Here is a 16,383-nt window from a genome sequence, read left to right on the forward strand (position 1 = left end):
TCTCTGATTTAAGACCTTTTTTTCTGACTTCTTTGTGTGCATGCTTTTCTGTCTTGTGTTTGTGACTGTTCACGTGTCTGTCCGTTTGCTGACGTGCTTGGGTCTGTTTTAGGTCAACTTTCTGTATATTGGCTTTTGTTGTAAAGTGAATTGAGCTTTCTGTAGGGGAATGTGCTATAGAAATTCCTTTAATTATTATTACGATTTCCACATGAGTGTCATTCAAGTACATGCACTTGCCTTTCCTGAAGAATAGAAATATTGCGCTTCTTCCCAGTCAAGATTTCTTTATCTGGGCAACATTATAATTATTCGTGTCTGTTGGTAAATGTATGTTATTGTAATAGTATCTTGTACTAAAAGTATCCTTTACTCTCTCTCACACACATACACGCATACAAACGACCATACTAAAAGATTCTGTAGTTCGTGAAGTTGAATTAATATTTTATTCATATTTCTTGGCATTAAGTTATCAGGCGCATCAGAACAGTTTCGTTTTTTACGAAAACACAAACTAAGCTATTTTGTCCCACGCGAATGCTTGGTAAAATATAAACAATTCCGACGATATGGCATTGACCAGTCAAGGCAGCAGGTTGGCCACATCAGACTGACAAAAAGTACAAATAAAATAAATAAAATAACCGATTCCCGCTGTGTACGGTCAACTTTCCGGCACTCTGGCAGGTGACAAGAATGAGGCGTCGAAGTTTTCCTAGACTTTACCTGGTACAATACGTAAAATGAGATGCAGACTTTTTGCATGATTACAGAAAATACTATTAGAATTATAAGTAGCTAAGACCATGTAGGGAGGGGTAAGGGTGATAAGGTGTAAGAGATGCAAGGAGTTAAAGAAAAAGATGATATCTGCTAAAATAAACTCGCTTTTATGAGTGTTGGAGAGGAGCGAGTGGGGAAAGTGAAAGATGAGAACTGCTCAACAGAATTTCACAGTTTTGTGTTGCAAACTGTTAACATTACATTGTGGCTCTTCGTTACCGCAACATAATTCGATTTAAAAGCTCCTCTTAAGCTATTTCTACGTCATGTCTAAATCTTCGTAGCAAACATACATTATCAAAATTATGCACAGCACAGCACCTTGTCGATATGAGGTGAACAACTTATAATAAATATGTTACATCTACAGATGAATTAATACCACAGGCCCTTCTTAGTATCAAGGGACAACTCGCTTTCGACTCGTCCATAGAATCTAATGAGAAAAAAGGGCTCGGATAAAATTGAGCTGCTGAGCAAGTTCCTGCTGAGTCAGGTCCTACCCTGAAACATCAAACAGTTCACACAAAAATGATCCAGTGTGCCGAGACGATGCATCAAAGCGATATGTACCTGTCGTATAAACCGGGGGTATTCCTGGTACGTTGATGGCTGCGAAAACATGAACTTTTTCGTGTTTCTTTTGCTTTTTGTTTTGTGATTTTCACTTTGTCCATTTTCAGCGAATATTTCTACAAGAAAACATTAGCCTCATAACTGAAAGTATAATGGTGTGTGAATGTGCGCCGTCTGTGCGTGTGTGAGTGAGTGTGTGTGTGTGTGCTGCTTGGGTTGAACTTCTCTTCCGCCGGCAGGCAGGTGGAAATCATCTGCAAAACTGAAATGTTGATGAGGATGAGAAACAGCAACAACAGCGCCACAAACTACTACACCCGACAGCAAAGACAAGCAGGCAAGTCAAAATCCAAAGGAGGGTTTGGGGAACTCGGGTGGACAACACGACCTGGCGTCTATCCTCCACTCGCCCAGTTAGCCCCCTCCGCTCTCCTAACTACACTCGCTCAGATTGAGGAGTTGTTTCATCAGTGGCGGGATGAAGTCCATGAACTGGCGCATGGCCGTTAAGCTCAGCTGCGCCGTCTGGCGGATCTCCACCACCTTGTCCATGATGGCACTCATGTAGCGCTCAGCGTACAGGAATGAGTACTCAGACTCAAGGTAGTGCTTCAGCAGGATGATGTACTTGTCCCGGAAAGTGTTGATCAGCTGCCGGTCCACGATGTTGGCCTCGCGCGGATCGAACATTACCAGGCAGTGCAGAAGGACGTAGAGTGTAACATCATTCTTCAGGATAATCTGCGACACGAACAGACGTTAAAATCAGCTGGAATAGTTTCTGGTGTAGCCTCCACCAAAGATCCACATATAAGTAAAATGTAATAATGCTTCTAACACAAAGAAATAAAATGGGTTGGCAAGCAATTAGACTGACCTTCACCGATCTGCAGAAGATGGACAATCTGCGAATGACATCCTCGTGACCAAATATCAGCGCCATGCTGGCCACGGTTGTCTCTCCGTATCTGGACAGCCAGGCGTCGCGCTCTACGACGAACAGGGCTGACCATCGCAAGAGAATCACGCGCAAGCCAGAAGCCTGGGAGAAAGAAAAAAAAAAGGAAAAGAAAAATGTCATACTGATCATAATATCGTGTGCAGTTTCCATTCTAAAGAAAGGAAGGCTGCACTCTCCAATCACCTTAGCCGGTCTCATAGCCTTGACAGAGCCACCCACACCAACACAGGTAAACCTTGTTTTAAGAAACCTTGTGATTGCTAAGGGGGACACGTGGAAACCGACGCACACAATCATGGCGATTTTATTTAGTCTGTCCAGAGAGAAAGGGAAAACTATTTAAGCAACCTCTTTCTCTGCCAAGATTTCATCAGCAAAGAGTATTTCGGGGAGGGAGGGGGAAGGAGGGTCTTTGTAAATAAATATGTAAGCCTCCATTTAAGGTACTGACAATGATGCTGCCAATGATGCCAACTCTGACAATGACATCACGACTGACGCTGACACCGATAATGACACAGGCATAGTGATAGACATGAAAATGATAATGACAGACATCATGACAGACGTGGGCCTTGTCAAAATGACATGACAATGTACAATGACGCAAGAATGGTGTTGTATAATGCCCATTCATACTTCCAAGATGGTCCCCATCTGTGAAGTCTCTCCATCGCCACACCTACCTGCAGTGTGGCGATCTGGTCGTCCTGCCGCAGCATCTGGAAGTCCCCCAGGCGCTGCACGAAGGTGACGATCTGCCTCACATTCTTCTCTGCCGTCTCAAAGATGTTCTCCAGTGTTCGTGGGGGCGGTGGGTTGCCCAGGCGGCACCCAAGCTCGCTGGCTGGCACGCGCTCGGGAAGGGTCAGGATGGTGTCCTGATAGGCGCTGGACAGCTGCGTCAGCAGAGTCTTCTCCTCCTCCGACAGCCGCCAGTACATGTGCGGGTCAGAGGGCAGAAGGTCGCGCGGCACGTGCTGGAAATCCGGTTCCAACGGTGCAGGCGCAGCAGAAGGGGCCGCAGTGACATTAGGAGTGTGCCGGCTGTAGGTGGTCGAGGAGGAGTGGGGTGAGAGGGGACTGTGGCAGGATGCCTGGGAGGTGAGTGACGGCGGCTGCTGCTGCTGCTGCTGAATTTGATGGAAGTGCTGCAGGTGTTCAGACAGTCGACATCTTGCCTCAGGTCCTTCGAAAGGAAGCAAAAAACAAATGGAAATTGTTTGTCTTTTTTGTTGGGGGATGAGGGCAGGAGGAGGGAGGATTGGATTTTAAAGCAAAACTTTATTGTTCTGTCTTTGACATGCTAAACAACTAAAAACCTGTCCTGCAACCTTTTAATCTCATATTTTGTGTTTTATTTGTTTTCCTCTAGAGACGTAATTCATTTTAATCTTCATACTTCACGGTGAAAGAATGTTGGGCATGGTAAAGCTGTTGAGTGACAGAGGACAGGCATGTGACAAGACCGAACAGGGCGGGGTACCTGCGACTGGCTCAGGCAGCTCGGTTGGGCGGCATTCGGGTGAAATGTTAATGCTGCTCGGATGCTGATGACTAGGGCCGTGGGCAATCGTCTCCTGTAGCGGTGGCTGCTGCTGAAACAACATGTCCTGCAGAACCGACTGCTGATGTTGCTGGTATACCAGCCCCACCGGGTGCGCGTCGGGGCTTGCAGCTTGCGACGTGTCGTCACGGGGAAGCGGAGAGGTCAAGGAGTACGACTGACTGGATGACCCTACCTGCAAGGGAGCCAACAAGCTGCTAATGAACACGGTTACGCCTTTTACCTGAAGCAGCCACAACGAGTTGTTCATAAAGAGTGTTGCTCATTTACCCACAAATCTCCCCATGAGCATTTACCCGCTTTGCCCCACTGTTAAAGGAGGGCTGAATGTGCTTACATAGAAGAAGTACGAGAACACTTATCAGTAGGCATCAAATGTCTTACAAATTCAGTCAAATCATTAAACACACATACACAAGGTAGAGGAAACCGGAGAACCCAAAGAAAACTACCGAGAGTTTTGTAACAGGTGTCACATTCAGAAAGATATTCCGGAGCACAAATACGAACCCACGACACTAGATTCTCACTGTCGTGGTGACAGGAACTTTAGCCACTGCGCCAAAAACCGCCCGACATACCACAGATACCCTCCACTTTCAGCAGGCCCATCTGCTTTAGCAAAAACAAAACAAGTTGCTCGTGAAGATAATTACACCCAACACTGACGTCACTAGAGTCTTTGAAGCCGCACGTGCACCCTTTGCCACGAGCAAATAGGCGTCGTCCAAGGTTTGTTGGTTGCAGGTACAGCAGGGAGTCAATAACTGAGACCAGTTAGTTTAACCCTGAAACCAGGGGATGCAGTCAGAGAGAGAGAGATCACGAGTGCAGAGGCGAGTTCTGTGACCCCACAACCCAGGATTCTTGCTGGCTGGGTAAGAAGCACTGCGCCGCTCGACTGCACAGTCGTCTAAAGCAAGGAAAGTACACTGAGAGCCCCCCTGATAAAGATAAAGACAAGGAGACAATCAGCCCCACATGTATTTATAATCCAAAAGGTTAATGACTAGTGGCAGCTATTGAACAATATAGAAATGCTTTCTTTGATGACTAACAGGACATGCAAACCAAACGAACTTATCATCCCGACCCCTTTCTTCGGTCAACGACTGACATTTCTCCCAGTGACTATTCAAAAATGTCTTACACACATTCTTCCCCCATAATTTGGCAGTTCACAAGATACCAGGATCAAACCGCCACAGTTTCGGATCTTACCTGAAGCATGTTTTTTGTAACACTGTCAGTCGCGGGGGTTTTTTTCGGGAACTACAATTTCCTAACCTTTCACTCCTCATTAGTAATACAACTTGACACCAGGTGAAGTCAACAGATCGTCACTACGCACCTGAGAGTCGCCCATGTCGTCCAGCGAGTCCCTCGTCAGGCGCTTGACGCGGTTCAATGTAACCTTGTCCATCCGGGCCTTGCGTTCACTCTCGTCTGCAACATTTGAGCACAGCAAGGTCAGAGGTCATCTCGTCATGCCATGGTAATCCACAAATCTTAACCATCCCAGTTCAACGATCATACAATTAAAACAACAGTGAAGAAAATGCTCACACCTAAAGACTCCTGACATCCACAAACACTGACACAAGAATAGGTGGTTGGTGGGGAGGGGACGCCAGAAAATATCGAACACAGCGAGAAGCTGGTGATGAACTCATATACTAAAGGACCTTAACTGGACACATTGTTGGATATTTTCACCAATCATTTCCAACTGTCATGTCAGCATTTTTCAATTTTAAGTCAGATTCGAAAACGTGTTGAAGAGGTGTCACAATCATCATAATATAAGTAGTGCTCACCCAGGATGAAATCGGCTTTCATGCCGACATCAAAACATTTCTTGAGGCGACAGGACGGACAGAATCGCCGCGTCTGAATCGTGATGGGGCAGTTGTTTTTGAACAAACACGAGCTGCGCTGCAACCAACGACACTTGGTTAGACCTCGCGCCATACTGGCGAGAACATTCATTTTCCTGACATATTAGTAAGATAAGACAACAGCATACCGCTGCACCGTAATGTATATTGACTTTATGTGTGCATGCTTATAAAAACTGTAAATAAACTTGAAGCAAATTAGTGCCTCTCCTCCGCTCCTCAACCTCTGCTTCCGGTTCCGTGTCAGGGGTCATCCTACCTCCGAGCGCAGCGCGTTTCTGCGGAAGAAGGCCTTGCACGACTCGCAGGTGATGGCGTCGAAGTTGTGGGCCAGGGCCTTGTCGCCGCACACCCGGCAGATCTTCTCGTCCTCCCGAGGTTTTTTCCGCTGCTTCTTGCGCGGCATGCGCCTCATATCGGCCCCACCTCCGCCCTCGCCAGCCAACAGGGTCATGGGCCAGGAGCCGGGAGCGGGGGCCTTGGCCATGTCCATCGTCACCAGTGTTACTGCCACCGCCTCCCGGTCGGCTGCCCGGTCAGGGTCGGACAGAAGGCTGCTGGACTGCGGACCTTTCTCTTCTTCTTCCTCGCCCATCTCCTCCATCTCCTCCACCTCCTCCAGTTTGGTCACCGCCTTGAGGGGGAATCGCGGGGCCTCCTGCGATAAGGCGTCGCATGGCTCCATGTTTGGAGACAGATCCAGAGGCGTGGAATCTGGCGACAGGTGAGCTGAAAAAAAAGCAGAAACTGTAGTCCATCAACAGATGGAATAATATTATCTCATAAATCAAGCAGACTGCGGAGATGTGTGTTTGCTTGTTTGATTGTGGCTGGTGATAATTATGAAAAAAATCAGTTTGACGGATCCTTACAACATTTGGTGAGATTATTCCTTTCGTCTAAGGCAGACCTGGGCAAACGCCGGCCCGCGGGCCGGATCCGGCCCGCCTCCTGTCTCTGACCGGCCCGCCCTTGCCCGCCCGCCGGTATATATACTATATATACAGTATTGGGTAAAACTGAGTTAACTATATTAGTCCGGCCCTCTAGAGTCTAGAACCATCCCAATTTCTCATCCGGCCCCTTGGGAAAATTAATTGCCCACCCCTGGTCTAAGGTCAGGACGTGGGGTACGTTTCGTTAGTGTGTGTTTCTCCGGAGCATGTTTATTTTCTCCGTTCTGTTACTTAAATCTCTATAATTTTTTTACCTACAGAGCCTGCTGCAGCATATCTCTACCGCAGGGCAAGCTTGGACAAAGTCGTAGTTTCAGATGCACCGATGAGAGATTTTGTATCGAAGGAGGAGAAAAAGATGAGGATGAGGGGAGGAATTGGAACGTAGTAAAGAGGCAACTAAGTCACGTGGCGCCTTCACTACAAACGTCGTGCTCCTGTTGCCGAACATAAGCTGTCAACCTGTCAAGTTAGGCAAGAACATATAAGCACAACTGTTTCACAACTGACGGTTGTTGACGTATTGTGAATATGGGTGAAAGGTGATAAGTTGTAAACTTTATTTCCATTTTTATAGTTGCTGGAGTTAGTTTGAAGCTGAGGACGCAAGATCACTAACTCATATCGGTGACTCAGAACGCCCCTGCAGCGCAGTTGTTAAAAAAAAACAACAACAACTCACTGGTCACGACGGTGACACCCGTTTACATAATTCATCTTTGAGTTTTGTTGGTATTTTTTCCTCTGGGTACCTGTTTGTTCGCACCTCCAATCTTCAAGAGAGTCGCTCAAAGTTCAAAGGATCTCTACATTTACCCACCCACTATTCCCTCAAATCATGAACTTGTATTACTGGACTGTTGGCAGATAATTTTTTCCCAGTTAACTACTAAAACGAGGCATGATACTACAAAGCTTCCGGTTTAGTCACACTGTTTATTTAGGCTCGCCGAGACTAACAGCGGAGAACTTCGCAAAAGGATAAGCTCTGGTCTTGGCAGACAGACAGCAGTCCATCTACACATGTCCGTGATCAAATACACCAACCACATGTTTACTATCAGCACTACCGCAGTAAACAAACTGTTTAAAAAAAATCAGGATGTTCAGGTGCATATATACCAAAATTCTACGTCGATTCTGAGTTTGTCACTTTGAGGTAAAAAAAAAAAAAAAGAGAGAAAAAAAAAGAGAATAAAACTTGTCCACAGTTTCAGAACACTTTTGTGCGAATGGTGCACGGACAGCAGGTCCGCTGCGTTACCGGTTGCCTAGGAGACGAGGCGATTAGATTGAACGCAAAAGCTGGGCATAGTTGTCTCAGAGGTAGGTGACTACACACCCGGCAAACCAGTTGGTCTGTCGATAAGACGAAACACAGTGGCCCGTTATGTGGACACGGAGCTAGCGGCCATTGTCGTCCCTGACCAAAAGCCAGAGATAAAGGTGAACAATATGATTGAATATTTCTGACAGTTACATCACAACGGCCGTACCGCTCAGTCCAGTTGGGTGACTACCTAATCTGAAATAGGCACCAGCCCTTCTCACTCTCTCTCTCTCTCACACAGGATACATATTTCTCTCTGGATGTGACACCTGAGGTTTTCTCGGAGTTTCTTTGCTATGGATCTCCCCAAGGTGCAAGTTGCCCGCTAGGTGGAGCCCCTTCCCCACCACATCGCGCACGAACGTACATGCACCTGCACGTGTCAAGATGTGACACTGGAGGTCACATTTTTTCCATAAAAGCGGGTACCTAGTGTGGCCAGGACCCACCCCACTACTTCTCTCATAACTTTGTGGCGTTATGACAACACCCGTTAATACTCCCACGACGCCCAGCAAAATGGCAACCAACACTTTAGTGCTTCTGTCCTCTCACTTCCTAGTAAAATGTCTAGTGATATGGAAAACCTGTGAAACAACTTCTTAGCGCCATAAAAACAACGAAAAAAATAAAGGGTGGGTCGAAATTCCTTCTGTAAGTTGCTAAGTCAGCAAACCTAAGTTTAAGTTCCTATCTCAGTTTGCTCGTGCACAGCAGCTTCGTGAGGAAAAAAAAATGGAGAAAAGATGGATAAAATTCGTTGTTTGGTTACTAAGGTTTCTAAACTATGTCGCGACTAGCCACCAGAACAAAGATCGGTTCAAAATGCCCGGCACCGAAAATTATTCCGATCATTCAAGCAACCGCATGATGATTTAGTCGCCACACCCGTGACACCCCGCCTCTATGGTCCATGTCGTCTGTCCCTGCTGCGCCACCCGACGGTGAGGAACAGAACTACATGTAGTATAAACATGAGAGAAGGTTCTTACTGACAGAACACGTTCAGCCTGAAGAAATCCTCGAGAAAGGCTTAATGAAAATAAACGCTTCGCCAGAACTAGCATACTCATACTTGAGAAAGACTTAAGCAATGTAAAGTGGTAAGGGATTTTTGTTTATTGTTTAAATGGTAGTGCTGTGCATGACAGAGAAAGTCTCACAAACTTGTCGTCCACAACACCATGTCCAACAGCCGCTTTCGTCCACCTCACTCCACCCCCACTCCCTTGTTACAGCTGGTTGGAAAAAATATTTACTTTCAGTATTAATTGTTGTTCTATTTACCACTCTTTGCTAAATTATGTGGATATTTCCGTACCGCTCGCTACTGCTGAATTGTTTAAATATCTCTATCAAACTGTCGACTAACCCTTTACCATTCATTGTCACCAACCTGCCTGAATACTTCATAAGTGTTCTGTCTCAGTTTTTCTGTGTATTACCACTCTATACCACGTGTGTGGATACCTCTGTACCACGTGTGTGGATACCTCTGTACCACGTGTGTGGATACCTCTATACCACGTGTGTGGATACCTCTATACCACGCATCTGACGGGTGGCGTTCACCTGCAATATGATTAAAGGAGGCTCAACTTACCTGCATACATCTTCCAAACAACCTGCTACCTGCACAATGTGTTTTCACACAAAGTACAATTTCTTTGTTTTACACTTTTAATCTTCTGAGTTCCCAGCCACGCTATCAGGATCTGTCGGACGACAAAATATTCCTCATTCCTTCCTTGTAATCTGTATCAATTCAGTCACTTGGTCCAACTGTACACTGTTTAGTTCAGTTAAAGGGTTAACCCAATCATCGCCGTAAATATAAAGTGATCTGTCCTCTGACTTGTAAGTTGTACACAAGCGCTAACTGTACACATCCGCCCAGTTGTAAACAGAACATATTCCTTCAGTTGTGAATAGAACACATTCCTTCAATTGTGAACAATACATATTCCTTCAGTTGTGAACAGCACATATTCCTTCAGATCCTGTCAGATGTGAACAGTAAGTGTAAGTCCCTAAGATGAGCAATACCGATCCACTCACGTATCTCGTACATATACCCATCCACTCAGCTCAGGAAAGTCTTCGATCATGTGGTATTGTTCACGACCTGTGACCTCCTGACACTGCAAGCCATGGCTTATGTCAATGTAAGAGGTCCTTTGTGTCCCTTCCTTCCCTGTTGCTGGTCCGGCGACAGTCCTCGAGCGTTTGAAATACAGAAGTGCACCCAGTGTGTGTGTGGCTGTCGCTCGGATGAGGACAACCCGCCTGGCGTACCTTTGATTTTTTAATTTTTTAAAGTGTGCTGTTCCCATGAGCACCGTTGCCTATCGGGAAGGCAACAGCAGGTAGACGATACAGTACACCTAAACTTTATCTCGCAGCGAGGACAAACAGGACGATCGGCGTGAACCCACACGGCGTGACACGTGGTCCCTGCTGACGCCATCATGCACACACGCCACCCCGTGTTTATGAGGCTAGGGAAAGTGGAGGTCAAAGGTGGGGGGATCAGGTGACAGTTGGAGGTGGGTGGGGGATGGAATGTCGAGATCCTTTCGTACCGCAAGTCAACTTTCTGCACCCTACCACCATAATTAATCGTTGCTGTATCAGCGACGTGTGCGTGTTTGTAGATGTTGAAGAAACATCGTATTTACCTACATGCATGTGGGCGTGAAGGTCAAGGCAGACTGATGTGATTAGTCATCCTCGTTGTCAGCTGCTAAAATATTCGCTGTATATCTCTGTACAAATGGTGTTCATACTACTGCTGTGGTGTTGCTGTCCCCATGCTTACTCTACAACAGTTAAAACAAAAACCTGCTTTGTTTTCGCTGCACATTGACTACAAACCGGGTTTTTGTTTTCAATGTGCAGTTTCAGTTGCTGTATACTGTATAGCATAATGAGGAGCAGGTTCGCAGTTCCCTACCACTACCCTGCGCGTGCAGTGTCAACTCCATGACATCCAGGGTGAAGTGCTCGTTCCAAAGTTCATCAAGACCTTCCTCTGACCGAAGGAGTACAAAAGCGATCGCTGACTCAAACCAAAAACAGTTTAGCAAACCTAGATTTTGAAAACAGCGATCTGCTGCGCCTGCTTGCCAACTGCTTCACAAACCGGTTTTTGGGGGGACTGCCGGTCACACAACGAAGGTTTGTGTGCAACAGAAGCTGATTGATAGAGTGCATCGATGCTGATCTCATAGTAGTGTATGTGTGTGAGCAGTGAAACCTCGGTTCTCGTCGATAATCCACCGAAAACAATCTGCGAAATCCCAAGCCGAAGAAAACCTAGGCAATCCTTTCCATATGAATCAATGTCAATTCAATTCATTCTAAACACTCTAAAGTACATACCGAAATCACATTTTATAGAGAATAAATATAGCCATTAATACTAAGCAAAATATAAAATGATATAAAGGACTAATGTGAAGAGCTTGAAAAGCAATGGAACTGTTTCGCTAGGTGCGCAGGGTGATGCTCACACAACGAGAAACATCGAGACAGAAGAGCGCGAGGGTCGCGAGAGTAGCGAGGTCACGTGGACACCGACAAAATCCGAGGCAACCGACGAAAACCGTACTAACACCATTGTTCTAGCTTGTTCTAACATTGTTCAATAAAACTATTGAAAAACATGTCAAATCAGTCATTTCAGCAGTTGTACTGCCGGCTGCACGAATGTTTTATATTTTCTGGAAACGAATAAGAAATTTTCAGAACGAGTTCTAAAGCAGCAAACAAAAGCCAAACAGGTTTACAAAACCGTTTGGAGAAAGCTGGCAGTGGAGATCACACGGAAAACATGGCTTTTTCGTGTTTTCTGACATGTTCCTTATGACACAAACAAAAAAAAACATCATTCAAAAGAAAAAAATACAGGAGCAAAGCTAGAGCATCAAGCAAAGCTAGAGCATCAAGAATAACTGGAATAGCCCCCCAAAAAAAAACAAACAAACAAACAAACAAAATGTTAGAACACCATGAAAACTTAGTACAAGAACAACAGAAAAAGCTAGAGCAACAGGAGGAACACGCTAGAACAAGGCCAAGAACAGCAGGAGAAGACAAACTCAGTCGTCCATGACGAGCCACACGACAGTCCATACAGTCGTCTACAAGCACATCCCATGGTTCAGTGCACCAGCACCGCGTTATTGAGCTGAACCTTGCGACACTCGAGTGGAAAGTGAAGAAGTGGTTGGATAAGTACTCGTGCACTGACAGGAAGAGTGAGGGTGTGGCAACCACCCGAATCTGTCGAGTGATAAAGTCCAAGGACGGCACACTGACCTTACTAAGGGCCGTGCACCGCCACAGAGGCTTCCTCACTATCAGCAAGTGGAGACTAGCGCCCTCCTCATTATCAGCAACAATAAACAGGCGGACACAAGTCAAACCCCAGTCCCCTCCACAAGTCTGAAGTTACAGAGCAGACGTAAGGCTGCCTCGGGGGTAGTCAAGTTATTATGGCGCCTCGGTCACTGTTGTCATGGAGAAATTTCCTCTGTCAAGAATGGCTAGTAATTACTCCCGGTCCACAGCAATTACTTCTGCATTAATAAAACAATTAATCATCAGGACAACCTGACAGCTGATAGGAAGCCTCTGTATATAACTTTCTTCACGCTTTATAAGTAATAAATCAACAAATGAATGTTCCTGAAGACTGTAGTGCGTGCTACCACAACCTACAGGCTGAAAAACTGTCTTGATGGACCTCAAAAACATTTAAAAGTGCACATAGCTCTTCCAACTCTTTAGCAAAGCAAAACAGACTGACTTTAATTCGTGAAGTAGGAGGTAGTATTTGTCAGTTAGTTTTCCCCAAGTCTTTTCTCAATGCACTCAATTTTCAAAATTGTGTGGCACGATTCCCAGATTCTAGAAGCCAGCATTTTGACGACTGCGTTGAGAATACTGAACGAGAAGGCTCCCGAGGGTTGATGCTGATGTCGACAACAACAACAAAACATGGCGGTCTGATGGACTTGTGTGTTCAATGTTGGTCTTGCGAATGTTAGTGGTGATGTCTTCGTATATACTATGTTGGCTATGTATGTGCAATGCTGGACTCGTGCCCACATAAGAGTTGCTGTGTGCAAGGTTGGTTTCTTATGCATCCTACCAGGAACCAGACATGAGAACTTGACATGGACTGTCGACATGAGACCTTAACATGGACTGTCGACATGAGACCTTAACATAGACTGTCGACACATCTGAGACCTACAGAGAGCACACACATACAGTGTTTGTTTACAGGACCCGCTAGAAAACATGCCGAGAAATTTTAATCCCTCCACTGAGAGACTTATTGCTGGCTTTGAGCTTGGGTAACTTCTTTCACATCCTCGATCCCTCCCTAAGGCGCGCATTTTTTTTTTTAATAGAAAAACACACAGAGAGAGAGAGAAGATTGTAATAAATGAAGCGTTAAGCCAGGAACTTTTTCATGCGATGCAATAACACAATCTTCAGGTCACACCGACTGTTGAGCGAGTGGAAGCCGGGTGGAGGCTACGGATGAGCGAGCAGCTGTTCGTCACGAGGAAGCGAGCCAAAACTCGCTACCCGGCGTGATGCTCAGTTCGTTAGCAACAAGAGGGTTAACCGTGCACCCGGTAAGATGCGCCGCTGCTGTTCCTCAGAGAGTGAGGCTGCACCGCAATGCACTGCCAATGATGAGGGGAGGTGTGTGGGGAGGAGGGGCTGTCGCTCCATCTTTTCAGGACGCACTCGACAGTGCAGGGTCACAGATGAAGGGCGCAGGATCCTTCGTGCGTTTTCAAGGTGCGGCAACAGCGGTTAGACAGCAAAGAAAGATGTGGTAATTAAAGATGTTTCTGCTAAACGAACTTCTTCACTTCATGGCTGTCACCATCAAATTAAAAGCCATGTCCGCCTGAACGTTACGGGTGGTCTGTCCGCTGACCAGAGCCCTCCACTCCCACCCGTCGCTAAAGATCTTAGTCACAGACCGCACACGAGGAGCTGTGTTTACTGGACAGGGAATTAAAGCCCTCGTCTCTGTCGACAGAAAATTCTTCTGTCTCAAGTCACTGATTAATGTAGACTATCCCCACAGTCACTAATCCTGTTGTTGTAACCAAGTGGTGTTGTGTGTCTTTAAAAAGCATGTGAATAAATTTGATTGTCAGATGTGTTCGCACATGATAAGAAACTGAAACCCCTTGCCTGGAAAACAAGAAAGTGAACGCCCTCAGTGTGTCCGGCATGCTTCGCTTGCAGTGTATCTGTAATATGCTGATTAGAGCAATTAGCATTAGTTCCTGCTTCGTGACGAATGTGTCAAACACGTGTCAATTATCTTCACTAACAAGTTCACTATTCTTTTATTTGTATCTTCCTCTTCTTGATTCTCATCACTTGCAATATCAAAATTAGGTACATTCTGATTTATACGATGCGTTATTATTTTTATAAATTATTATTACATTCCAGCCTTCAGATGAACTTTTGTGAGGAATCGATCAACGGGACATGAATCACACGTACAGCCGAGCGACAGTCCGCCATTTTGTACGGTCACGTTAGAAGCAACGGCGTGTTCATCTGCCACTGATTGGCCCTAAAACCCGTTGTGACGGATCCAAGATCGAGTCACCTGCAAGTGTCTACACTGTGACTCGACTAGATGCCCCTCCCCTACTCCTACTCCCACCACCCCCACCACCTCCTTGCCAGCCGCTGTAAACACAAGGACGTGTTTGTAGGCCTCCTCACACAAAAACTTGACGGCGTTTGTTTGTTTCACGGCGGGTCACCTTGTGCACCTTGGCAGTTGGGAATCCACCTGACAGGTACAGGCGAATACTGCCAGCCACTAAACAATCGACGTACCGTGAACGACGACACTGCCAGGAGAGAGTGATGAAATGTACGGGCAAAACAAATGCACAAAAAATACGCAAATATTTATTTGTGTTATTATACTTTTAAATTTTAATTTAACCATTTAACATTGTTTATCTCATTTTGAAAACTTAGTTTAATTGCAATCAATCAGTCTGTCAGACGGTGAATCTGCATTTAAAATTACTTTTAAAATCATGTCGGTTCGTCTGCTACAGATACTAGTACTGCCACCCAACCAATTTCTAAATATACTTAGCTAGGTTTAACCGAAAGACATTTATTAGAACTGGATTTTTTCTTTTCAGACGTTGTAAAACGTGCGTTAATGACCCACCGGTCTGTGCATTGTATGCAAGTGTGTAGGGTGACACAAGAGCGATCACAATGAACAATACAGGAACACATTATCTTAATGGAAATTCGCCGCGGCAGATGTACCCAGTTCGGCGCTATCAGGTCGCCGTGGCCTGTTTAGTCGCCAGGTCGTGGTGGTGGTTGTGGTGGGAGGGGAGAACGGGAGAACGCACACACAGACACATAAACACACAGCGGCTCACGTGACTGCCACGTGATGCTGTATTTCAAATGGCTGTGGGCCGAGTCCGCCATTGCTGTGTATCGCGCACTTCCCTAATGATCGCCTCGCTAGCCACGACATACCACACTCACACGGTATCTGCATCTGCAGAAAAATTCTGCAAGTAATATTCACAATCTCTCATCGATTTAACTTGTGAGACCACAAGCCAAAGCCAGACATCTGTTTCACACACCCGCATGGTTAGACGAAGGCCGACGGCAGCAAACAGGCCGACATATGCACTACCGCGCACCTCCGAGTGCCGAGTGTCCGACTGCATCCGTGCCGATCCGTTGCCAGGCGATCTTGACCCCCAGTGAAATGAAGATAAACGGACGGAACACTACAACTATTTTATGTAACCAACCCGATAATGAAGAAGTTTGAGAGACTAAAAGTACTCACCGAGCACGCGCTGTTATCGAAGCAGTGCTGTGCGCCTGGCTGGGTACACGTGTACCGGATGTGTTCGCGGCTGTTTGTCGAACTCAAGGCTGTCCTCCAAAAGTACACGCTGCTATGGAAATGGCGCAGCCGTTAAAAGCAGTGACTATTTTTTGAGAAGTGGTCTCTATCTCCAAATTATCTACCAAACAATGATACTGTGTCCTTTAAAAGGATGTCGATGGGTTCTATTTATTTAATTCTGATACTTGTTGGTTCGCAATAGCGCATGTCAGGCTACACCGACCTTGACATGTTTTCCTGTTTATTTTATTTTCGATGAAAGGTTGCAGACAAGTGTTTTTACTGAAATATCCAGGGGAAAGTGAATTAACAGCAGCAGCACACACTGATATAAAAACGATGGCTCGGTTTTGGT

The 16,383-nt window shown here is 45.9% G+C and overlaps 1 protein-coding gene across 2 annotated transcripts; it reads right to left on the minus strand.

The window, feature by feature from the left end:
* Positions 1 to 430: 430 nt before the first annotated feature.
* On the minus strand, positions 431 to 16,123 carry LOC112564061 (nuclear hormone receptor family member nhr-8-like). Of its 2 annotated transcripts, none has more exons than XM_025238630.1 (8): positions 15,966 to 16,123; positions 6,048 to 6,517; positions 5,708 to 5,825; positions 5,242 to 5,336; positions 3,810 to 4,065; positions 3,010 to 3,512; positions 2,240 to 2,404; positions 431 to 2,103 (listed from the first exon to the last, which is right to left on the minus strand). In XM_025238630.1, the coding sequence occupies exons 2-8, from the start codon at positions 6,471 to 6,473 to the stop codon at positions 1,795 to 1,797; spliced, it is 1,872 nt and encodes a 623-aa protein (XP_025094415.1). In that variant the 5' UTR covers positions 6,474 to 6,517; positions 15,966 to 16,123; the 3' UTR covers positions 431 to 1,794. The 2 variants fall into 2 exon arrangements, with proteins under 2 accessions (XP_025094415.1, XP_025094414.1); XM_025238629.1 differs by lacking the exon at positions 15,966 to 16,123 and adding an exon at positions 9,678 to 10,450.
* Between the last annotated feature and the right edge of the window lie 260 nt (positions 16,124 to 16,383).

Source organism: Pomacea canaliculata, linkage group LG5 (assembly GCF_003073045.1).
Source record: "Pomacea canaliculata isolate SZHN2017 linkage group LG5, ASM307304v1, whole genome shotgun sequence".
In the NCBI taxonomy this organism is placed as follows: Eukaryota; Metazoa; Mollusca; class Gastropoda; order Architaenioglossa; family Ampullariidae; genus Pomacea; species Pomacea canaliculata.